This window comes from Lemur catta, chromosome 12, assembly GCF_020740605.2.
Source record: "Lemur catta isolate mLemCat1 chromosome 12, mLemCat1.pri, whole genome shotgun sequence".
NCBI lineage: Eukaryota > Metazoa > Chordata > Mammalia > Primates > Lemuridae > Lemur > Lemur catta.
Window position 1 is genome coordinate 90,469,161 of NC_059139.1, and position 25,146 is coordinate 90,494,306.

The 25,146-nt window shown below is 38.3% G+C and overlaps 1 protein-coding gene across 1 annotated transcript in view; it reads left to right on the top strand.

Annotated features, from left to right (window-relative positions):
• The window catches only part of PRRC1 (proline rich coiled-coil 1), a 29,231-nt gene extending 15,850 nt beyond the window's left edge, over nt 1-13,381 (top strand). The window contains exons 6-9 of the mRNA XM_045566024.1: nt 256-419; nt 6,489-6,592; nt 10,218-10,320; nt 12,383-13,381. Of these exons, the coding sequence (XP_045421980.1) occupies nt 256-419; nt 6,489-6,592; nt 10,218-10,320; nt 12,383-12,592 (581 nt within the window). The 3' untranslated portion in view covers nt 12,593-13,381. The remainder of the gene's footprint in view (nt 1-255; nt 420-6,488; nt 6,593-10,217; nt 10,321-12,382) is intronic.
• The last annotated feature ends 11,765 nt before the right edge of the window (nt 13,382-25,146 follow it).

Genomic DNA, 25,146 nt, shown 5'->3' on the forward strand with positions numbered 1-25,146 from the left:
TGAAAAAGAGGATTTTAGAGTCTGACAGAACTAGGTTTGAGTCCTGATGTTATGACTGAGTAGCTATGTCACCTTGGGCAAGGCTGTCAGCCTCAGTTTCTTCAACCATATAAAAAAGGTAATGATCTATATCTTGCATGGTTTTATGAGGTTGGTAATAATTACATAAATAAAATGTTAGCACTTGGTATGATAGTAATTATGAGAATTTCATGATTTTTATTTGGAATTGAAATTTTCTTTTGGTCTTTGTAGAATCTGGTGGTGAACTGGATATTGTAGTGACCTCAAATAAAGAAGTAAAAGTTGCTGCTGTCCGAGATGCCTTCCAGGAGGTCTTTGGTTTAGCTGTGGTTGTGGGGGAAGCTGGACAGTCCAATATTGCCCCACAACCAGTGGGCTATGCAGCTGGATTAAAAGTGAGTAATAGAACACTTTTTTCAGAATATGGAAACTGGCAGTTAATTTTTTCATAATTCTGATAATCTGTAGTCTCTATGGAGCTGTTAGGTTTTTTACATACTGGAATGATGATCAGCTTTGCTTTTAGTTAGAGAACTCTGTATGTAGTATTACAAAGATACGGTGGGGTTTTAATTTAAAGAAATCTAAGATGGGTTTTTGATTATTGTGCAAGGGAAGAAAACATATTCAGAGAGCACATAAAGAGAGTAGCCTTAAAAGAGCTTCTTAATCCAGTGTTGACATTCAGATCAATTACTGAAATTATAATATCCTTTGAATCCCATAAACCATATTATGACCATTAATAATACTTAAAATGTTAAAGTTTCCAGGAATTCTGCCCTCTCTTTCATTTTTTTTTTTTTTTTTTTTTTTGCTCTCTATTGTATTGTTACCAACATATAATCATGCAGGAACAGATGAACAGTTCATTTGCATACAAACATCTCTCCCACCTTAAAAAACAAACACAAACTAAAGGAAACCCCACCAAATTCTTTGACCTCACTTCCTTTATCACTTACTACCTTATTTTTCTTCCTTTTGCAGCAAAACTCCAAAGAGTTGCCAACACTCTTCTTGAATTCTTCTCTTCAGGTTCTCTTAAACTCACCCTAGGCAGGCTGTCCCCACCACTCCACAGAGTGTGCTCTGCATCTTACTTCACTTACTCACTTTTGGCTTTTCCTCCTTCACTGATAGCTCACTCCTTCCGCGCCTTCTTTGCTGGTTTCTCCTCTTCTTTCCAGCCTCCTAATGGTCACCTCTTCTCGCCTTCTTTTTCCATTTGCTCCCTTAGTAGTCTCATACCATCCATGGCTTTAAATCCCATCTCTGCTGACAGTTCCGAATTTATATCCCTACCTGACACTTCTTGTAAACTCCTGATTTATATAAAAGTTGTCTTTTTGACAACTTTACTTGAATATCTCAAACTTAATATGTCTAGAACAGAACTGCTTTTCTTTCCTCCAAACCTGTCCCCACCCCCAGTCTTCTCCATCTTAATTGATAGTAGTTCTATCCTTCTGTTTTCTTAGGTGAGGAAACTTGGAATCATCCCTAGCTTCTCTCATTATCTACTTCTAATCCATCAAAAACTCTTCTTTGCAAGACAGTTCTCATTTTTCACTGTAGTTACATTCTATAAGGTTGCTGCAGACATTGAATTAGTGAATACTGAACCATTGCTCCCAGGGGCTATACAAGGTTAGGTCCCTGTGGGCCTCTGGTCAAAACGTTTTCTCAATCTGTCAGTGTGTAACTTTGTTTTATGTCTGTTTCTGTTTAATTACATCTTTACCCACACATTTTTGACTCATTAGTATTGAACTGTCATAGCCACATGGCACAGTAACAGCAAATAGCTCATATTGGAATGGAGCTTATTTTCTCCACATGGCACGACATAGTCTTGTGCTAAGGAACACTACACCGCACTGCAGCTCTATACTTGGGCGTCATTTCAAACAGCAAAATCATTGAGAACAAGCACAAAAATACAAAAAAGTGGCACTAAGACGTCAGAAGGGATGCTTGTATACATTATGCTGGCTGAACAAAGGCAGAGCACTCCCTTGTTCCCTCTCAGCTGGAGGTGTGTGCATCAGGCAACTCACATTTCTCATAGCTCTGCGCCGGTCTAATTTTGAAGTTACAAATACATTTTAGCAAGTAGTCAAATTCACAGTTATGGAATCCACAGATAATGAGGGTCAACTGTATTTACGTTTAAGGAGAAAGGCATGCATTCTCATATGTGACATTCTGTTATTTTATTTAAAGGAGCTTATGGTAGTTTGCATTTATTGAGAGCATCGTTTGAGCCAGGCACATAAACACTTTACCTGTATTCACTCATTGAATACTTGTAAAGCATAAGAATGAGGTAATTGGCATTGGCATAGCATATTTTATTGGGGGAAAAGTCTATTGCATTGGTTATAATTAATTACTAAACATAAACCCACATTAACACTAGGTCTTTTTTTTTTTTTTTTTTTTAAAGGGATGGGTCTTGCTCTGTTACCCAGACTAGAGCACAGTGACACATTCATATCTCACTACAGCCTCGAACTCCTGGGCTAGAGGGATCTTCCTGTCTCAGTCTCTTGAGTAGTTAGAACTATAGTCACATGCCACCACTCCGGGCTCTAATTTTTTTTTTTTTTTTTTAGAGATAGGGTCTCACTATGTTATCCCCGCTGGTCTTGAATTCCTGGTCTCAAGCCATCTGCCCACCTCAGCCTCCCAAGTCACTGGGATTATAGGTGTGAGCTGCTGCGCCCAACAGCACTAGTTTATTTTTAATTCTGCTAGATAGTGTTGCATAAGTTTGAGGTGTTTTTTAAGTTATATTTAGTACTTTATTTAAATAGAATATGAAACTCTTTTCTTTTATGCACACACACCCTATAAAACCACTTTTCTGAACTGGGGGCTGTTAGGCAACAGTTAAGCTATATGTAAATGTAGTATATTATTTAATCTGAATCAAATTACCCATTTCCTGCCTTTTCATTTTTCATAGTCATCTATTCTTAAATGGAACAATGCCACCAAAAGCATGTGCACTTTGGAATATTTCTACTCTGGTGGGTTTCCCTTGAATTTGAGTCACAGTGTACTTGTCCAGTAAAGATTTCTATGGTGGTAGGGTTTTGGTCTTTATAAAATATAGCAAAGCTAACTGATAGGGGTTGAGATCAGTATAATCTTGAAAACAAGTATAGTAAATGGGTAAAATAAATACGTAAAAAGAATAATTGTGCAATAAACCAGTTACACATAAGATAAATCATAGCATTTATATGGGTGATTTAGACTAGAACAAGTATATACCTAGATGGAGGTTGGACTTTCAAGATTTCATGAGTGTTTGGAAATTGGAAAAAGTTTATAGATCTGGGAAGGAAGACTTCAAGATTTAGTTTCAGAGGGTAAAGTAAAGAAAATCCTAGGATAGAAATAGATTATTGGACAAAGAAAATGGCTAGTACATTTCGTTAAAATTAGAGACTAAAGCAAGGGCGTTTTTTGTAAATTGTGAAACATATAAATGTGATATAGAGGTTTATAATGGTGTATTACCTTTTTAAAGGAGTGGCAAAGGAATTTATTTAATTTTCTAATAAAGGTTATTTAAATCTGAAGGGTTAGAACTTGAAATTGTTATATTAGGCTATTAGAGTTTATGGCTTTAGGTTTCAAGGTAAAATTTTGAACAAAGATGGTGAAGGCTCTGGCAGTTAGAGCAGCAGTTCATTGATGCTGAGGTTTCAGTTATTCAGAAGCATGATGACCAAGTCCTGAAGTGTGAGTCTGTCATTGGGAACATGAGGAAAGGGGACAAGTATGTAACATATTTAAGAAGGTGGTATTTATATTAATTATGAAGAGAAGAGAAAAGTTTATAAAAATTTTAGCAGTACAAATGAAAATGAATTTTTATAATTGACTGCATGGCGAGTTTACTTTTTCATTATGGTTTTTAAAACATGGGACTTATTTTGTTACATTAGATGTGATTACACAGAAGATATTTAAAATCAGTTGGTATTGAACTTTAAAAGGCTGATGGGGATTTTTTCTTCAAGGAAAACCTTACTTGATGGATATTATTGGTAGTTCAATTTATCTTGTTATTTTTATTAGTATTTGACAAATTTATTTTTGCCATTGGGTTTTGCCCTTCTACATATGGTTTCTTTTGCCACAATTTTTAATACAAGCTCAAAACTAATATTCGTTGAAACCTTACATAGAATGATTTGTAAATTTGTCAGCTTTTCATTTTTTTCAGAAACAGTAGAGGGAGCTAATGAGAAGGAAAATAAAGTAGAATCTTGGAATAAAAAATTTAGCCCATTTTTTCCCCCACCAGATTTTATTTGCAGTGCATGGCTTTTCTGACCTAAACTTAAATTGTCTTTTAAATATATGAAATTATTTAAGGAAATAAATCAGTTCAGCCAAAATTAAAGTTAGGAAGCTTCTGAAACTTCTTTCATACCAAGTATTAATTTTATTGAAAAGTTGTAGTTATGACCACTGTTTTATACAGCTTATATTCAGCAAAAATAATATCTATAAACACTTATGAAGATGTATAAAATGCTGATTAGTCATCTCAACCAAGTTGCCGTTAGAGTACAATATAAGCTCTGAGGGCCTTTATGTATTGTACTTCAGTTCTTAAATGATTATTTCTATATGGCCTCTAATCTGCCTAATTCTTAATCTCCTACATGGATAAAAAATTCCATTCTCAGAACATTGGTAGGGACTAATATTAAAGTGTCTGTGTTTGTAACTGCAAAAGAGGCCACATTTAATTAATGTGGTAGTCAGGGGAAGAGAGGCCAGATATAACCACCTTTTTATTTTCTGTTGGATTCCATAAACAAAGAAGAATTAAACTTTTTTACCTAGGTCATTGTCCTATCTCTTGCCAGTCCTAGTTCATTTTAGTTAAATATTTCATGAATCCTATAAGTATAAAGCCCTGTACTGTAGGATAGTAAAAAATGAACGAACTTAGTCTCTGTTCCCTGTAAACATAAAATCTAGGAATATTTTATGGGAGTGCATAGCTAAGATATCACCATCAGAGACTTTAAGGCTGAATCTTTAAACATCCCACTAATCTCCTAATAGTGAATTAACATTTATTTAAGCTTTTTCAAAATCAAAATTTAGCCATAGCTTCCTCCTGGGAGGAGTGAATTGGGCAAATTTATAATAGCTAGTATAAAGAACTAAGTACTTATCTGTTGTATTTCCTTCAAAATCAACAGCTGCCTCTTCATTTCAGTATCATTAGATTTGGCGATGCTATATTTACACTGTTTGTATTCTTAGCATTCACCACGTCGGCTTTCAGAGCCTTTATTTTTTCCTTTGTTCAGTTTTTCATGTAGTACGTTCTTATTGAACACCTATTAGATTGAACACTGTGCTAGGCACTAGAAATAGAAGAGTGAGCAAAAATATACAGAGCCATGAAGTTGTTGTAGTTTACATCATCATCATTCATCCTTCATCTTGACAGCTAGTGTCCTAAATTGTCTTACCCACTCTTGTTACAGCTGTCACTTTCTCTCCTTTATATCAGTTGTCTGAAATAAATTGTTTTCTCTAGAAGTGTCCTAGCCTTCTTAATTTTCATTTAAATAATCGTTGACCGGTTAATCTCATATGTTCTATTGAGTTCTCCTGTCCTTAATAAAAATAGGCGTATTTTATCCATAGCTAGTTTTGTTCAAAAATAGAAAGATTTTTTATCTTGCCTTTTGAATACATGTTCATCATATCATTCATGATCACTGTTTATGAAATGATTCAGATAAAAGTAATAAACAGCAACCTGTCCTTACTAATCCAGCTTTTAGTTTTCTATTATAAGATATATGTTTAATTCATGATTTTGATTTATCTGTACAGTGTTCTCAGCCCCTCAGTTTTGCTTCATAAATGGAATAAATTATAATAAATTGAATAAGCTTTGGTATAATGTATACATTTGCAGCTTTTTGTTTTAAATAACTGGCCATTTTGGTACATGTATATTTAAAGGGAATCAAAACAAAGAGAAAAACATTTACTATTGATATGATTGCCTACCCAAATTCAAGAATCAACTAAGAAATTACTAGGACTGATAAAAGATTTTTATTCAGTAAGATGGCCTCTTGCCAGATCAGCATTATAAAATACATAGTTTTCTTGCATTAGTAATAACCAGTTAGAAAATGTAGTATAAAAATAGTTCCTTTTACAGTAGCAACCAACATAATAATGCATATGGGAATAATTTAGAAGGTGTACCCCAAATTGTTAATACTGAGGAATCATGATTGTACTGTGTCATTTTTTACTCTGTATACTTCTGTATTGTTTGAACATTTAAAGTGAGTATATAAGTGTGTATAAATGTATGCATGTATTACTTGTATAATCACAAATTAGTATGTTTAATATTAAATAATTTGAAATGGTTTCTAACCTCCGCTGTTACTGTTTAGGGTGCCCAGGAACGGATAGATAGCTTGCGTAGAACTGGAGTGATCCATGAAAAACAGACAGCTGTGTCTGTAGAAAACTTCATTGCAGAATTACTGCCTGACAAGTAAGAAGTTTATTGTGCTTCCCTTAGAATCAAAATACAGTTAGGTCTGAGGATTCACACCGAACCTAGCAAAATGTGTCACCTGTTTTAGAACCAAAGAGAAAATGTATGTTCTGATGCTGGCTGTATCACTTAACTAGCTATGTTTCTGCATAGCTCAGCTGACATTTCTATCCTTGTTTCTCTCTTTTAATTATAAATTGGAGATAGTAATGCCTGTTCTCTAAGATTGCGCTATTAATCACTTAATATAATAGCACTAAATGTGATACAATGGTTTATTGGCTTGGATGTAATTGACCATACGTAGGAAACACAATCGTTGACAATTATTCAAAACAATAGAAGGTATGAGCAAGAAGGCCTGCTAGCAGTCACTAGGTTTGAGTTTCTACTGAGCACTGTTTCTCACGTATTTAGTTTAGAAAAGCCTCTAGACAGCATAATTCATCATTGTTTTTTTGAAGGCTTTGTATTTTTAATAGATAACTTTTTTATGGAAAAATTTTTTTATATGCTGAATTGAGTTATATTAAAATAACTTTGTTGAAATGTACTTTCTTTTGTAATTACATTGTGGTTTTGTTGTTGTTTTTCTTTGTTTATTCAGTATTGTATAACAATGTGCCTCACACTTTGTGGCTATAATTTGCAAAAAATATCTTCCAACTTTGAAGGCACATTATAGGCTAGTTGGGAAGAGAAGATAGATTGATATATACGGTATGCAGATGAACAGGTTTAAATAATGGTATAAAAAGTTATATAATTTTTTGCAACAGAAAATGTATAAAGTTTCAATGGAGGTAACTCAGTGTGGAGGTAGTGTCAGATGAAATTCATGAATGATTAGGACTTGAATTGGATTTTGAAGAGGAGATAAAACTTGGATAAGTGGAACAAAGTAAGTGGGACATTCTGGGTAGAGGAAAGATTTGAAGGCATTATAATTAAAATGTATTCTGGGGTCAGTGATTGTATCAGCTTGGTTGAAGGTTCGTTTGGATAAGTGGTGTGGGAAAAGATTGTGAAGAGCTCTGGATTTTATATTGAGAAATTTGAACTGTCTGTGTAAGCAGTAAGAAACCATCCAGTGATTATTATTTCATTTTTTCTATTAACCTTTTACTGTTTATTTAATGGTTACCTTAGAGATAACAATATGCCTTTTTGATGTATTATATTACAATAAAAATTATGACTTGTGATAACACTAGATCCCTTTTTAATACTATTCATCCCTTGTATACTTTTGTAGTATTATTTTCAAGTATCTTAATTCTGCATATATTTTAAACTCCTAAGACATTAATAATATTGTTCTTTGCAGTCAATCTTGTTTGCCCCCTGAATTCTTGCCCAAATTTTGTTTTTCTTTCTGGGATCTTTTCCTTTTGCCTAAAGTGCTTTGATACTACATTATAATGCAGAGCTGGTCGCTATGAATTCTCTTCAGCTTTTGTCTGTGTGAAAGTGCTTCAATTCACCTTTTTTTGCTGGATGTAGAAGTCTAGGTTGACAGTTCTTTTCTTTCAGCACTTTTAAAAAGTCATTGAATTGTTTTCTGGCTCCCATCACTTCAGAAGTCAGCTGTCTATGTTGTTTCTGTGAAGATAATATATTGTTTTCTCTGGCTGCTTTTAGCATTTTCTCTGTCATTTTATTTTGGCAGTTTTACTGTGCTATGACTACATTTGCTTGTTTTGTTTGCTTTTTGTAATTAATTTTTACAGATTCACTGAACTTCTTGATTCTGTGGATTGATGACTTTCATCAGTTTTGGAAAATTCTTAGAATTGTATCTTCAAAACTTGCTTCTGGCCCATTGTCTTTCCCTTTTCTATGTATAGGACCCTGATTTCGTGCTTATTCACCTTTTGGAAGTCTTACATTTCCCACATTGTCAGTCCCCCACCCCACTCTTCTTCAGTCTGGACATTTTCTACTCACCTGTCTTCAGGTTCACTAATCCTGCCTTCTGTTATATCTACCCTGCTGTTAAGCCCAGATATTGAATTTTTACCATTTTTTATATTGGTTCAGTTTATCTATTGAATCTCTGTATCTTTTCATCTATTTGGACTATTTTTATTTTCTCTTTTCTTGAATATATGAGTTGCAGCTATTTTAAAATCCTCATCTACTAATTCTAGTGTCTGAGTCATTTGTAGGTCTGCTTTAGTTTCCTTTTTCTTTTGGGTTTAAATATGTGGTCCTATCTCTCTGAATGCCTAGTAATACTTGAAATCCATTGTTTATTTAAAAAAAATAACTCTAGAGTTTTCAGGTTATCTTGAGAAGGTTCACTTTCTTCTAATAAACACAGTTGTAGGGGTGTGAGGAAGACGGTAGTGTGGTATACTTTGGTCGCAGTCTGGGCTGAGTCAAGCCTCGGTTGGAGTCCTCATGTGTATTCACTGGCAATATAGAAGAAACTCTCCTGATATTTTTAGTGACTATTTTTTAGGATGTCCATGCCTGACAGCTTGGTTAGTATGTTATTTACCATAGATATTATTGTATACAAATTAAGCAAAAGAATGCAAAATAAAACTTAGCTAAACTTGACTTTATGGAGACTTCACAAATATATTATCTTACTGAGAAAGAAAGTTGCCATAATAAAATATGAAATATTGATTAGTATAGCAAATAAAATAAATGTCATTTAGGGTTTTTAATTTGAAACACAGTTTAAGGATGTGAGTACTACAGACATTACAAACTGCCATTTTAATATTCAGCAAAGTTATGTTACTATGTGTTTTACTTGATTTCTTTTAATAGGTAAACTGAGTCTCCTAATCCATTTTATATTTCATTGCATTTTGTTAGATTTACATATTTTTAAAATTAGAGTCATTGAACATTTTTCTGCACCATATCCTCTTATTGGTTAAATTTATGATTTAAGGGCATCTGGTTGTTTTCATGATTTTGGTTAGCTAAAATTCTGGGGGCACTACAGTTGCCTTTGCTTAAGTCAATTTTAAAATGTATGACTTTTTAAATCTATAAGTGTCTTTAAATAGAAGAAAGTTTCCTTGATTTCATGAGGTTCTTTTCAAAGAATGGCTCATTATAAACACCTCAGAAATTGTGATTAGAAGGATTTGTTAGTAATGAGGAGAGTATTTGTTGTTCTTATTTCCTCTGAATGAGGTTATTTTTTAATTTGCTAGTAACTTTGTTAGTTGGCTACATATTAATGATAGAGTTGGCAACATAAAATTTTAGCAATTGACATTTGAAAAATATTATTCATTATGGGCGATTTGCATGTTCAAATGAGGGTAAATTTATCTTTTGTTTATTTGCATACCCCTACTTCTGTTATTCTCCCCCATCTTAGCAAGAAGCAAAACTTCCCATAATAAGTAATTTTAAATTATTTTTTGTTTATTGTTATTCCCCATTCTTTTTTTCCCCTTAGAATTAAGCTGATCGAGTAATTTTATCTGTTGTTTTTATGGATTGTCCTCTTGAGAATGGGTTAGAAAAAGGTTTCCTTTTTGAAACATCTAATGTTTTATCTGAATAATAGTACCTGTTTTTTTATTTTTGTCTAGTCACTATAACATTTATTTAGCATATAAATAATTTAAAACTCATAATTCCATTATAGATGGTTTGACATTGGTTGTTTGGTGGTTGAAGATCCTGTCCATGGCATCCATCTAGAAACATTCACACAAGCCACACCAGTGCCTCTGGAATTTGTACAGCAGGTTGGTTTTCTTCTTTGCATTTTCATTATGCTTCGAAGAAACTTGCAATGTTGTTTTCAAAATAAAAATTGATGTTAGATTTTTTGTTAGAAACATGTTCTTAATTTTGCTTCTGTCTTTTCTTAGTGTATTTCTTTGCTTTTTAATTTCCTGGCTCTTCCATATCTTTTAGTCGCTCCCTACTTTTGTTTTCTAACAGCCTTTGAAAGGTAATACATTACATGGTTAATCATTATTTTCTTTATTTTTTCTTTGTTTTTATGATTATGTTCTCTACTTTGAGATCAGAAAAAGATTTACCTCTTCTGCTTGTTTTATGTCCACCTTTCATTTACTGTCTTCTTTATCTCACATTTTATTTTCTCTATTATCTCCATTTCCCTTTTCTTTGATCTTCCTCTTTAGTTCATCTTTAGTAACAAGTCAATATTAGAAACCTTAGGTGACAGGCACATGTCTAGGTTTATTTACTGAAAAATGGACTTAATAGTATACCTATCCACATAATTTCCAGAAGAATGTAAGCATAAATGATAATTCTTATTCCTATATATTTTTGTTTAAGCTTTGTCTAATCCTTTCATGAACAAAATGGTGCATATATGTGTATTTACATGGGAGGCCAGGCATGATGGTTCATGCCTGTAATCCCAGCACTTTGGGAGACTGAGGCAAGAAGGTCACTTGAGGCCAGGAGTTTGAGTCCAGCCTGGGTAACATAGCAAGACTCCGTCTCTACAAAGAATTTTTTAACAATATTAGTCAGGTGTGGTGGCACGCATTTGTAGTCCTAGCTACTCGAGAAGCTGAAGTGGGAGGATTGCTTGAGCCCAGGAGTTTGAGGCTACAGTGAGCTGTGTATCATCACACCACTGCACTGCAGCTTGGACAAGACCCTGTCTCTTAAAAAAAGAAAAGCATCACCTGGGAACTTGTTAAAAATTCAGACTTTCAGGCCCTTAACCCAGACTATTGAATCAGGGTCTACATTTTGCAGAATCTTCAGGGGGTTTGTATATATGTCGCACTTTTGAGAAGCACAGTTTAAGAGTCTCGTGGTGTACCGACTGAGCTAGCCGGGCGACCGCGAGAAACACAGTTTAGTCGTGTTTGTGACGACCTCCGTAATTTATTTCCTGTTTCTCTTCTTTGAAACATAGTGAAATACTGATGGTGTAGCATACATTTCGGAAGAGAATACTTAGAGCAGGGTTTCCCAAATGCTGGGCTGCTTGCATCAGGTTTACTCGGAAGCTACTTTATATAATACTGTACTGTTCCTCTTGCAACAACAAAAAAGTTCCCAGGTGATTGTAATACACCTCACATTGGGAATCACTGTACAGATCCGTGGTGCATGTGGATATACTCCTCTGACTACACCTAACACCCTAAACCAGAAAAGCCACGTCATTCGTAGATATCAAGCAATGAGTTTATTCTTCCCTCATTCTTGTGTAGGTGAATACGTGATTTGAGTGGGAACAGATACAGGTTGGGTCAAGTATGAATGATGTAACAATGGTTTATACTTTCCTGGACTGGATATTATTTGATTATTTGATATTTATTGACATGTTAATCACATTTCCAGCCATACTTTCTACAAATTAATTCAGAACTCTTTCCTGAATGGGTTGAAGCCTTAATATGCAGTTTCCCTCTCTCTGGTTGGAATTTTATTACTATGAAAAGATAACTTTAGCACTGATTTTAGCACTAATCTTATTACTAACCTGAAGTGACAGTTAATATAGAATTAGAACTTAAGCTCTCTAACTCCTAACTCTGTTACTAGATCGAGTCATTAGATTTAAGACTTGTATTATACAACAAAATGAGGTTAGTGGGGCTATTTTAAACAAAGTAGATGTGTGCAATATTATTTAGATTCTTTTGTAGCTTTGTAACTTCATACAGTTGGCAGCCTAGCTATGTTTCTCAGTTTGTCATAATCTATATTAAAAGTAATCTGAGAGAGTTTGAAATGCCACTTACAGCTAGTTCCAGTGAGTTTATTTTTTATATATTAAAAGTAATAATCTATTTCATTTTTCTATAGGCTCAAAGTCTCACTCCCCAGGACTACAATCTGAGGTGGTCAGGGCTTTCGGTGACAGTGGGCGAAGTTCTGGAAAAGAGTTTACTGAATGTCAGCCGGACTGATTGGCACGTGGCCTTCACTGGCATGTCTCGTCGACAGATGATCTACAGTGCAGCCAAGGCCATGGCAGGCATGTATAAACAGCGCCTGCCGCCCAGGACCGTGTGACGGCAGACTTTATCGGGGACACTGAGACTTTCTTTCACTTTTAGCTTGATATTAAATAAGAAGTTGTACCTTCTTAATTGAATAGCTTCAATGAATCCAGCAATTTTTATAATTTTCCTGTAGGCTGCAGTTTTTCTTTTTTTAGAAAGGCATGATGTCATTCCAGTAGATGAAAAGAAACAATCCTTTTTCTAATCGTATTATTTCAAATATCATAGTTCTCAAAAAAGAAAATATACAAATACATTTATGGCACAATTTAATATACTAAATTTATAAGGTGGCAATTCATGTATAGAGACATTTAACTTAATGATATGTTCCTAATTATTTTGTTTTTTAAAGAAGACCTAGTTAAAGAATATGTTTATTGAGTATTCTTTAAATGCATTATTTCTTTTTGCTTAATCTCTTTCACGTGTTAGTCTTTGAAGCTTTTGTATGTGCACATGACCTCAGGTGTAACGCTGAGCAGTCTGCTCCTAGGGAGATGCTGCACATTTGTATGCATGTTTTAACAGAATGGGCCAAATTAACAAATTGATCATTTTCTTTTTTGGTCACCGTATACAAAGATAGTCTGGAAAATTATACTTTGTTCTTTTTTTAAAATGATTTTTGGCATTTCACAGATTTGTACTATGAACATTGGGGTAATACAGTTTATTTTTTCATTGCCATATGACAACAAAGGGGCAAATGATTCAAGTATATTTTAAATCAGAAGTATTGTGTTATTTTTGTATAATACTGTTCACTGCTTCCAAGAATAAACTCTGACAGCAGCCATTGTTTCTGTTTCTATTCAAATTCTCCAAACTGTGGTAGAGAAATTTCTGAGAGGGCGTGACTTTGTTGCTTGTGGGATGGTATGTTCCTTACTTTAATTACAGTCGCTTCTTACTTAGTTTGCCTTAAACATGGCTCTTCTAATTTTGTGCCCTTCTGCCTTTACTTGTTATGGATGTTTTCCAAGAAACTATTTTATATTCAGTCTAGTTTATTTAGTCTGTTATGTTTGTATTTAGTGAAAGCTTTTTTCCCTTCAAATAATATATTTTACCATTTTTGGATTTATATAAATCAAACTTAAATAAGTGTTTTTTCCTTTTACTGTTGAACTTTATATATGCAAGTTCAGGTAAATTTTTGAAGATAGTTTCTTATATAAATGTAATTTAATTTTTATTTACTCTTCTATACAGTTCTTTAGATATAAAAGAATTAGCATACTCTCTGGCAGTTTTATAAAAGGTATTGGAGCTTTTATCTTGCACTGTCTTTATACATAAGGCTTGCTTTTATATTAATGTTATTTCAAGTAATTATTTGGTTTCTGCTATTTTTACCTGAGGATGAGACAAACTAAATATTAATTTTGAAACTATGATACATGTTAATTTCCAAGTACTGCATAAGATTATTTAGTGAAATTCAGACTTCGCATCATTAAAAGTAAAGAGAGACAGAAAAGAGATGTGACAAGTTGCACTTTTGTCCAGGGATAATAAGGATAGAATGCTTTTTTCCCCTTCTTCATAAGCAAGAGAAGCCTTTTCTATCATTTGCCTCTATCCTTTATTTTAAAAAGCTGTCCTTTTCTAACAGTGTTTTATCATTCCACTGGCCTGGTGACAAAAACACAGGATTTTTCATTACAGACTGAAAGAAAATATGCCTGTATTCAAAATATTTCTGCTACTTTCCCTCCTATAATAGGGAAATTTTACAGATCCTGAAAATATCTGAGTTTTTCTTTTCTTTTTATTTTCCCATGTTTCAAATATTTTATTTGATGTTTTTGAGGGCTGTTCTAATAGAATCACAAACACTGATATCTCATTACATGACGATTTTCCTAAAATCCCCAAATACCAGTGGCAGTTATTGTATGGGTTGGTCGAAGCCAAATAATCTTCCTGCACCTGGTGACCTGTTAAGCCTCCTGTTCTCTGGAACAGTGTGAGTAAGTGAAGAGGATTAGAGAAGGGCAGATGGAAGAGAGAAATCCATGATCTGGTCTGGCCTTTCTGATTCTTTTTTTGGCCCAGAGTTCTCTTTGAAGGGCTTCAGAGCATGACTGACTCCACATGCTCAGCTTGTCCAACCTCTTGTTTGTTTAGTCATCCTTAGCTTTCCCTGTTATACAAAGGGCAAGAAAAGTAACTCATTATCTCTAAAACACCATGGCAGCTTAGCCAGGCAGCCTTAGTGGGGGGCTTTGGGCATAAGATAATGCTGATCGTCAGTCTAAGGCCACAGTTCCCTTTCCCAGTCACCCAGCCCCTGTGTTCTTTTCTCTTCCTGCCCATTTTCTTGTAACTTCCACACTAGCATTTGTTGGGGAGGGGAGCGGGGGTGCTATTTGCTGTTTTCCTCCCTCCAGCTTCTTAGGAAAACCCATCTTTAATGCAGTTCTTCACCACTGTTGTGGTTGTTTTGTGACATTTATTCCGAAGATTTCCAAGTTATTGAAGGTGCTGAGATTATTCAGTTCAAGATCCTCCTTTTGTTTTTTTATCTTATTTTTTATTTTTTGAGGTGGAGTCTCGCTCTATTTCTCAGGCTGAGGTACAGTGGCGCAATCATAGGTCACTGCAGCCTCGATCTCTTTGGGCTCAAGCGATCCTGGCACCTCAGCCTCCTGAGTAGCTGGGACTACAGACGTGCAAGATGATGCCCAGCTAATTTTTTAATTTTTTGTAGAGATGGGGTCTCACCATGTTGCCTAGGCTGGTTTCAAACTCTTGGCCTCAAAGGATCCTCCCACCCTGGCCTTCCAAAGTGCTGGGACTATAGGCATGAGCCGCTGTGTCTGCCCTGGGCCCTTTTATTAAGGTTTTGAGGCAACCCTAGACCTAAGCTGTGCCAGAGACTTTGGAAGTTGGAAAAGCTTTTGGCAATGCTAGTAGTTCCCTTTTCTTATTCTCTTGTCTTTATTATTTTCCCATTCTTTCTTCCTCTTTCTCTCGAGGATTAATAAAGTAAAAAATTGAGATGGATGAATATGGACAAAATGATAGTATATGTAAGAGGACACATGAAAATATCATATATTCAAAATTATGCTAATTAGTAATTGCTCAGGGTCAACTTAAAGTACTTTAATATGCTGTTGAATTTATTCTGTTCCTTGGCTAGAAAAAGATTATAAACAGGACTTTGTGATTTCTGAAGCCAAATTGATAATATTCTGTTCTAAAAGTTGTTGGGTTGTATATAAATTATGAAATGGGGATTTTTACTCCCAAGATATGGTGTTCATTTTATGATATTCTGTAAGATGATGTATTGGATAAAAATCAATTTTGTAAGTATGTAAATATGTCTTAAATAAATAATACTTTGACTTATTTCCCAAAGGTGTATAGTGATTTTTAAATACTAATTTATATTAATATTATATTAGAAGGACCTATATTCCCTTTTTGTCTAAATTGGTTGCTGGATGCCAAGAATTCTTACAGAACAGCAACTTCAAGCACCATCTTTCTGGTGGAGCTGTAACATTCAGATATACCAAAGTTGCTAACTTTAAGGTCAAAGAGTATTTAGGGGAGAGGATAATGTTAGAGGCAGGACACATAATAATCGAGAAGTTGAGGCCTACGTTCATATTCATGAGAGTATCTCTTGATTACTGAATTTAATTTACCCTTGACCTCTAGAAGTGTCTATTTTTTTTTTTTTTAGACCTCATTATTTTGGGTGGTTTTAGGTTCACAGCAAAATTCAGAGGAGGAAGGCCCAGAGATTTCCCAAATGCTCCCTGTCCCCATGCACGTATAGCTCCCCCCATTACCGACATTCCCCCACTGGGGTGGTCCATTTGTGATGAATCTACATTTGACACATTACCCAAAGTCCATAGTGTACATTAGGGTTCATTCTTGGTGTTGTACATTCTGTGGGTTTGGATAAGTGTATGATGATGTGTATTCATCATTATAATATAGAATATTTTTACTGCCTTAAAAATTCTCCATGCTTTGCCCGTTCAAACCACACACGCCCCCCACCCCCTGGCAACCACTAATCTTTTTACTGTCTCCATAATTTTGCCTTTTTCAGAATGTCATATAGTTGGAATTACATAGTATGTAGCCTTTTCAGATTGGCTTTTTTTACTTACTAATATGTATTTAAGGTTAGTCTATGTCTTTTCATGACTTGATAGCTCATTTCAGGTGTGCTCAGTTTCAGCCAATTGTTGCCGTATGGGATTGTGGACTTGGGTATGGCCACATCATCTGATTTTTTTCCAAGAGAATCCAGATGTCTGGCTTTTTAGGTGAAACTGCCCAGTACTTAAAACCCTGACCAAAGAAAATGACAGAAGATTGGGATTCAGCCTTTGGACTCCCAGATGTGACCTGTTGGAATGTAAAAGACTGTACAAATCTGCGTGTTGATACCTCAGAGAGCTTTAAAATGAGAGGTTTTTTTGGTGGTTATATGTGGTGTGGCCTCAAGGGGTGGGTTTGTACCAAGTGGACTCAAGATCTGATTATTGCTGGGATTGCATGGCATATATTCTAGATACTGAGATTAGAGTTGATTTCAGTTGTCTGTCACTGAGGTACCCATTATTCCTTCTCATTTCCCTATAATTGTGCTGTGTTTCCTTTTGCCTTTGCAGAGTTGGTTTGTCCAGGACACATCCAAACGCTTGGTGAAAAATAAGATCCTAATGCAATAGCCTAAAACTCTTCCTCTAACTTTCCCCTGATTACCACTTTATTTAACATGAAAACGAGTAGAAAAAAGTCAAGGGTTTCTAATAAACATAGCTAATTGGATTCTTAAGTCTCTTCTGTAACATAAAAACTGAAATAGTTTTGAAGCCGTAGCACCAATTAATAGGACTAGTCATGGAAAGAGCACTTAGGAGCAAAACTTAATACCACATTTTTAGATTTGTGTAATGGTTTGTTGGCAAGCCAGGTCTTTTTCTCGTTTCTTTTGCCGATGTTAAATGCTCTAAAAGGGTACAGGCAAGTATTCTTGTCAGCAGGGACTTGGCAACTAATGTCTCCTTCATTCCCCTGTTCTTGCTTCAGCCTCAAGACAGTGAGACAGCCAGGCACCCGGGCAATGTTTTATGAACCTGATGCGATGGAAAGGAGGACAGTAAATTAGAGGGAGCTGAAATCCATCTGTCTCTTTCAGAACACCCCGTTTGGGGTATGTGAAATGTGTGCTGCCAGCAGGAGTTTCAGAGAAGATGATGAAGTGGTGGTTTGCTTGTACGATTTTATTTTTTCAGCTGACTTGGCCCCAGTATACATATATAGGAGGTGAGAGGGGAAAAATGATTAAATTACCTAGTAGTAAAAACACACTTTACCCCTGCTTCTAGGTATGAAACTAAGAAATGGTAGACAAATATTTCCATGAAGTAATAACTGATCCTTGAATAAGCATCCATTAATTAAAAAAAAAGATTAATTAGTCTATGCCAGATGCAAGTGAAAATGTGCACGGAATCGTGGTGGAAAGTATGGATATATTCAGCATGAGGTCAGAGAGACAACTGGATTTCCTGAGTTTCCACTGTTCCTGCAGGAAGCTCAAATTCACTTTATCATATATGTCCCTTGGTGTCCATGAGGGATTGGTTCCAGGATCCCCTCTGGGTGCCAAAATCCGAGGATGCTCAAGTCCCTTTTATAAAATGACCTAGTATTTTGCATATAACCTAAGCACATCCTCCCATACACTTTAAATCATCTCTAGATTACCTATAATACCTAATATAATGTAAATGCTATGTACATAGTTATACTGCATTGTGTAGCAAATAATGACAAGAAAAAAGTCTGTACCCATGAACGATCCGTAAGGATTTATCAAGAATGTGAGAAATTCTGGATGTCTAAAATAAATAAATGCAGTTCTTAGAAAAACAAGTCCGTACATGTTCAGTAAAGACAGAACCATTATAGACCTAAGTACAGATTTGATTCACGGTTGGTCAAATCCACAGATGTGGAATCTGGAGGGTGACTGTATTACACGTGAGAGGGGTAGGGAGCAGGTGATACAGGATGGACATCAGGGAGATGCATCAGATGGATCGATGGTGACAGGGAGCTGGGCAGCCCTCCATTCGAGGAGCGCCTGCCATACTCCAGGCGCTGCCAGGCACTCTGCACACACGCTCTCATTGTCTTCACTTTGCATGGAAGGTACTATCATCTCCATTTTGCAAGTGGGAAATGAAGCTCAAAAAGGTTAATTACTCACCTGAAGTCGCACAGCTAGTAAGAGGTGGTATGAAGACTCGAACCTTGTCCTTGTCAGATGCTGAATTTCACGCTATTTCCACAATGCCTCCAAAATGCATTCTGACTGGTGAGATATAGATAAAATGAAGCTGGCCTTCAAGACTATATACACATGTTAGATTACATATATATACATATATACCCACACTCACATAGAAACATACGTAGTGCGAGTGTGCGCACACATGTGCTGCCACACGCTGGGTGATTCTGGAGCATGTCAAAGCGGAGACAGACAAGTGATACCGAGACTCCCGTGGTGCAGTGCTGTCGAAATGCATGGTGTGGGATTACGAGTGGGAGCCACTAGCGTGCTGGGGTGCCTCCTAGAGGAGGTGGTACTTGAAGGTCTTGCAGGATGGCCAGGGGTCTCTCACGGAGGGCAAAGCACGTGGGACCACAGCCGGATGAGGGAACAGCGCGTTCTGTGGCTAAGAAACGAAAGAAGAGGCCTAAGAAATGGGCTGGGGTCATTTCATATTATTGTACTTTTCTGTAAGGTCACCAGATAATACAGAACGGTAGGGTTTTGGGGGGTAAAGTAGCTAATAGTAGCAGTATCCATAGGAACATGGCAAAGGAGAGGGAATCCAACTTGGAAGATATAAAAATCATCTTAGTGTGAAATAATCAAGACCTGGACTTAGGCGGTGGTGTCTGGGACTGCGGAACGGAAGATGTCGCAAAGCTTGGTGATGCAGCTCAGAGAGAGGAAATTGACAACGGCAGTGTGGGCTCTGCCGTGGGACTAGGCGGGTCTCGTTGACAGAGGTGGCACTGCAGGCTGAGGACGGATTTTACCGGAGGAAAGGCTTTGAACAGATGTGTATGCAGGATACTTGGTCTTCTGGTGGTGCGACAAGCTCTCAGCTCTCCAGAGGCCCATATTCTGCCTGGCCAGGCAGCGCAGGGCCTGTGAGCACTGCCTCGTTAGTCCCCAGGCTCCCAGGTGGAGAGGAGTGTGTGATGTTTGGAGTATGTCTGATTGACCCGGATGGCCTTGCAAACGTCAGCGCCCAGGGCAGGCAAGGAAGTTCTTAGAGATATGAGGCAGAAAGTGTCTTTTCTCTAAAAGAAAACTGAAACTTCAAAAGCATTTAAGGACCCTTATCTTACAAACCCAAGGATGCCTGCTGAGGTTACAAGGGGACTCCCGCACCTTTTTGCCTCGCAGCTTCTCCCTTTTCTCTTCCCTCTGTGAGTCTGGGGCGGGCTGGGTTAGGCAGAATGGTTCTTCAGCTTTCAGGAGACCACGCATGGCTGGAGCCTGTGCCCTGGCACTAGAGGGCACCAGGTGCACGTCAAATAGCTAAGCGTCGCTGCCCATAAACCTTCAGATAAGCAAAATGTTGAATGGAAACAGCTTGTAATAGGTGGCTTTCTACCACCCTTGTCTTTTTTACTTCCATTTCTGCTACTAAAGGAGCATACAAATATGACTTTATAGTGGCTTCAGAATTTGCTTTTAAATTCAGAAATCTAGTAAGTGGGAGATACAAAGAATAAATGTTTTCTGCAAGATTATATAATTGCATTAACCGTGCTACCTTTTATCTGGCTCTTACCACATGCTGGGTAATGTGTAAAACGTTACATGAATTTTTCACATGGTTTTATTTCAGATCCTGTAACAAATGGTCTTGGTTGCTATCAATAGGAAGTCTTCCCTATATGGCAAATTTACAAGATAAAACACACCACTCAATGTAGAGAAGTCTACTGAAATTTTAGAAAGAAAAACTGCTTAGACCTTAGTTTATGTAACCCTGCGGGGACTGAGCAGAAACAGTGTCGTAGGGAAGCCGCCGAACGTCCGGTTTCTGCAGGCTTTGCCTGGGGGGCTGCGTCCCTGGGCCGGCCCTCGCTTGAGCTCACACCAGGCAAAGCTGGGCCGTTGCTCCTCATCTCTGCCGTTTGCCCCAACCCAGAGAACATTCTCCACGGAGCCATTTGCCTGTGCCGAGTGCTAGCGGGCTCTCTGTGCTGAAGGACTGGAGCCTCTGTCCTCCCAACACACCCAGCGCCAGGTCGGCTGTAGCTTGTCCCCGGCGAGCGGTCACAGCACTGAGGCCGTGCGAGCCAGCGCAGTGTCGCGGTGTCGCCAGCCCTTCAGTCACCTTGCGCTCGTGACACGCGCTCTGCAAACGGGGTTAACCCAGGGGCTCCGCACCAAACTGTGAGTCTTGATGGAAGAGCTTTGCGGACCCAGGAGAAAGGAATTAGCCCAAATAGTAACAGAAGGTAAAAGAAGGAGTATGAATTCCAGCTGCCCCCGGAATCCGTGGGCCCGTCTAGCGCTGAGCCGGCGAGGGAAGGGGCACAGGAAAGCCACTCCACGGCGCACACCGGAAAGCCACCAAGTGCCTGGCACTGGCCGAGGTTTATGGCATCTCAACAATCTGACCAAGTAGAACCTTTATTCCTGCTTTATAGAGAAGGAAATAGGGCGACTCTAGATTTTAAAAGCTGCCCAAGGTCACGCTGCTTATTGTCAGCAGTAACAGGTTACCAGAGAGCAGCCACACTGCCCAGGCCCGCCTCCACCCCGAATGCGTCGTCATCGTCATCTGCGCTGGGAGACATCACCAAGCGGTTGTGTAAACCTCAGATTAGAAGCCTGAGGCTGGGCGAGGTTACATACCTACCGCCCCCCAGGCACCCGGGGACACCGCTTCCTTGTAGAACAGAGGGGAAAGCCTGATGGATGAGTTCACTCGCTTACCTTGAAAAACTTGTGTTCAAGATCAGATCACGAAGACCAGCATCTCCCAGAGGACGCCTGGCAGGACAATGGCCCTGCGCTTCCACCCTTGGCCAAACACGCTGAGAACAGTTAAAATGCTTTATCTTCCTCTGAGAGATTTCTAGCAAACACTGCCATATGAAAATGCTACGAGAAATCCTGGAATACAGAAGAAATTTCTTAATTAAGGATGGCCCTTTTTATTTGCACGGTTGTTGGCACAGAAAATAATACCACAAAATACGGTGGTTTGTAGCTTCAAATTAAAGAAAATTGAAAGGCCTCAGAAATAAGCCTCAGAACTAAGATCTCTCTCTGACCCTCCCTCATGCCTGTTTCTTTTGTCTTTCTTTCCCCAAGCACTGGGAGGGACTCTGTCTGGAATCTGGAATTTCCGTATCTGACTAAGAAAACTTCTTTCCAAAAGAAATGCAATTGTCTTAAGAGGTTCCTCTTCCTAGGAACCTCATCACACAACCAGGAAGGATTAGTCACAGAGTAGGAGTTGTCGCCACACTCCAGACAGACTTTTCATCTATTCTTCTGAGGGCAGTTCCTAGAGATTACCTGGGAGGTGTTTTTCTGCACAGTAAGACAATGTTTGTTCACAGTGAATTCTACCCCTCACTTCCTTGCCACCTCCCCCACATGGCCCAGAGGAACTTGGTCCCAGGCAGGCCATTGTTCTTTGGGCTCATTCATTTCCCATGAAAATCAGTTGCTCCTACATCCTCCATCTCATCTTTTCCCCTAGAAGAAGGGTACAGAAGCATCTGGATCTCATTGAGTTATTGGGTTATCACACCTTCCTATGACTTTCTCCCATGCATGTTAAGTAAATTTTGTATGCCTTTTAGTCCTATTCTTTTTTTTTTTTTAGAGACAGGATCTTGCTCTGTAGCCTGGGCTGGAGTACAGTGGTGTGATCATAGCTCACTGTGACCTCAAACTCCTGGGCTCAAGCAATCCTCCTGCCTCAGCCTCCCAAGTACCTGGGACTACAGGTGCACATCACCATGCCTGGCTAATTACATAATTTTTTTTAGAGATGGGGGTCTCACTATGTTGCCCAGGCTGGTCTCAAACATCTGGACTCAAGCAATCCTCCTGCCTCAGCCTCCCGATATGCTGGGATTACAGGCGTGATCCACTGGGCTCAGTAAAGTATCAGTATGTTTTTCTATCCCTTTCTTTCATAAAAAAGGGAGGAAAAAAGCAAAAGCAGGCAGGAAGGAGAAAAAAATGGAGGAAAGGAGGAAAGAAAGTAGAAGAGAAAGAAGTTAAAGAAAGGGAGGAGGGAAGAAAATTTCCCCCCAGATGACTTTATGCCAGCTGAGACATGAATGAACTTTGTGCATTCAAATATTGATGATATTTGTGGACATTGCTGGGAGTTCTCCATAGTACATCTTTGTCAATGAAGTCCCATAGTATAGGAGGCTTTTTTTATTGTTGTTTGTTTGCTTGCTTTTTGTTTTGTTTTTTTCTTTTTTTTTTCAGAGACAGGGTTTCACCCAGGCTGGAGTGCAGTGGTGTGATCATAGCTCACTGCAATTTCAAACTCCTACGCTCAAGGAGGAGGCTTTTTAAAATTAGACTTTACAGCCAATTCACTAGATAATACAAATTGCATATCTTAAAGTGATATTACCACCAACCAGATTTGACATTTCCTCTTATGCTTGTTTTCTTATCTCTGAGTGTTGGTTTTAAAGGAGGGAAAAAACACTTCCAGCAACAGTTGTGAAATGCACCTTTAAAAACTAACCCTGAAATCAGGCTGCAATCATCTTGTTGACCTTGGTTGGACCATATGATTCTCTTGAAATCCAAAGGTATGAATAGGTCTCTTTGTGTGCTCAGCCCTCATTCGAACCAAGCCAGCCTGGGTTTTGTTTTGGCATGTCTGCAAGAACCATAGACAAGTAGGTTTTGATTTACAGATACACATAAGTAGACGTGATTTCCTTTCCAGGAAAAGGGCATGATGGGCTAATGCACTTTCATTTATACACACGAAGCTCTTTTAGAAGCTTGTATTGTAGTCGGGGTTTGGTTAAAGTGGTTCCTTCAGCAGGAAGCGTTCATTCCAAATGCTTACTGGTCGATAGTAAATCTGGGAAAATGCCAAGGCCGGAGGTGACAGGGGAAGACTTGAACAGAAGAATTTTTGGAGCTGGGCTATCTCACTGTAAAGGTTTCACAAATTTCACATGCATCCGATTTTTATTTTTCCAAATCTGGTTTTCTTTGTTTTAGTTGTTTCTTATTTTTCAGTCACTGGTGATCCTTTTGCCTGAAAACACCTATTACTATATTTTTTTCTGGTAAGTGGTTTTCTGTTCGATAAGATTTCCATAATAAATAAGGTTGATAGGGTCTGGTCAGCTTGGTGTCAATTTTCCAATTTTGTGGAGGTGGTCCCTTTTCATCTCATTAGCAAAAGCTATAACTTAGCCATCCCCAAAGCTCAACAACATTTACAGGGGCCCAGAACAATTACTTTTTGGTTAAGCCGACTTGAGTAAGTTTAACAGAGACACATAGGTAGTGCCCTTTGAAGCTCCAGGCCTCTTCTCCACGAGGCCGCTCAGCCAGTTTGGTGCTAGCGGTGAGAAGGCCAAGGCTGCTTCAGTCTCCAGGCCAGCTGGCTCACTTTGCACAGAGAGAAATGATGGCATGGCCACAGGTCGGACCCCTCCGCCGCGGGAAATGTCTGTGTTGCGCAGAAGGGGCATTAAAGAAAAGTGTCCTTTGCAGCTTTGCTGTCCCTATTCTACACATTTGTCCTTTGTTCCCTCACAACCCAGAGACAAAAAAGGTTTCTGTCCTTTGTTAGGTTGGCCTCTCCCTTGTGGAGCTCGCTGCTCTCCTTCGTTTCCTACAGTCCGTTAAGACTGTTCTTGGGACCGGAAGGTGGGAAAAGAAACACATTCCAAGTAGCAAAAACAATCGTCCAGGAAGGAGCTTTCCATCAGGTTAAAACAAACGGAAAAGGCAGTCCTCTTGTTTCTTCGTCTAGATCTGGAACCGGCGAGGGGCAGACCGGAGGGTTCGCAGCGGATGCCACCAGGCAGCGGCTCGGCCGTGAGCAGCGCGACGGGCTGCGCGCTGGGTGGGCAGGCAGTTCCGGGGCTGCCACTCTGCCCACTACTCTCACTGTGACCGCTGTAGTTTTTTTTCTTGGTTAAAAAAGGTTTTTTTTACACTGTCACTTTCTCTCTCTTCTTTTCTTTACTTTTCATTTTTTTCCCTCTGCTCAGAGTTGACCCCTGTTACCTTCCATCCACCCAGCAAGTCCCCTCGGCTCCCGACTCCCTGATGTGATCCCTGTGCCCGTCAGGGCAGTGACGAAAGTAACAAGGTCTGTGGGCGGCTGAGGCTGCGGGTGCTCGGGGCTTTCTAACTCCCCTGACTGTTCCAGCAACCTGAGAAGCGGCAGCTTAACCGGGACCCGCTATTGCTGCGATAAGCACGTCAGAGTCCCAGGGGGACCGTCTGTTTCTTGTTCTCAGCAGCGTCTG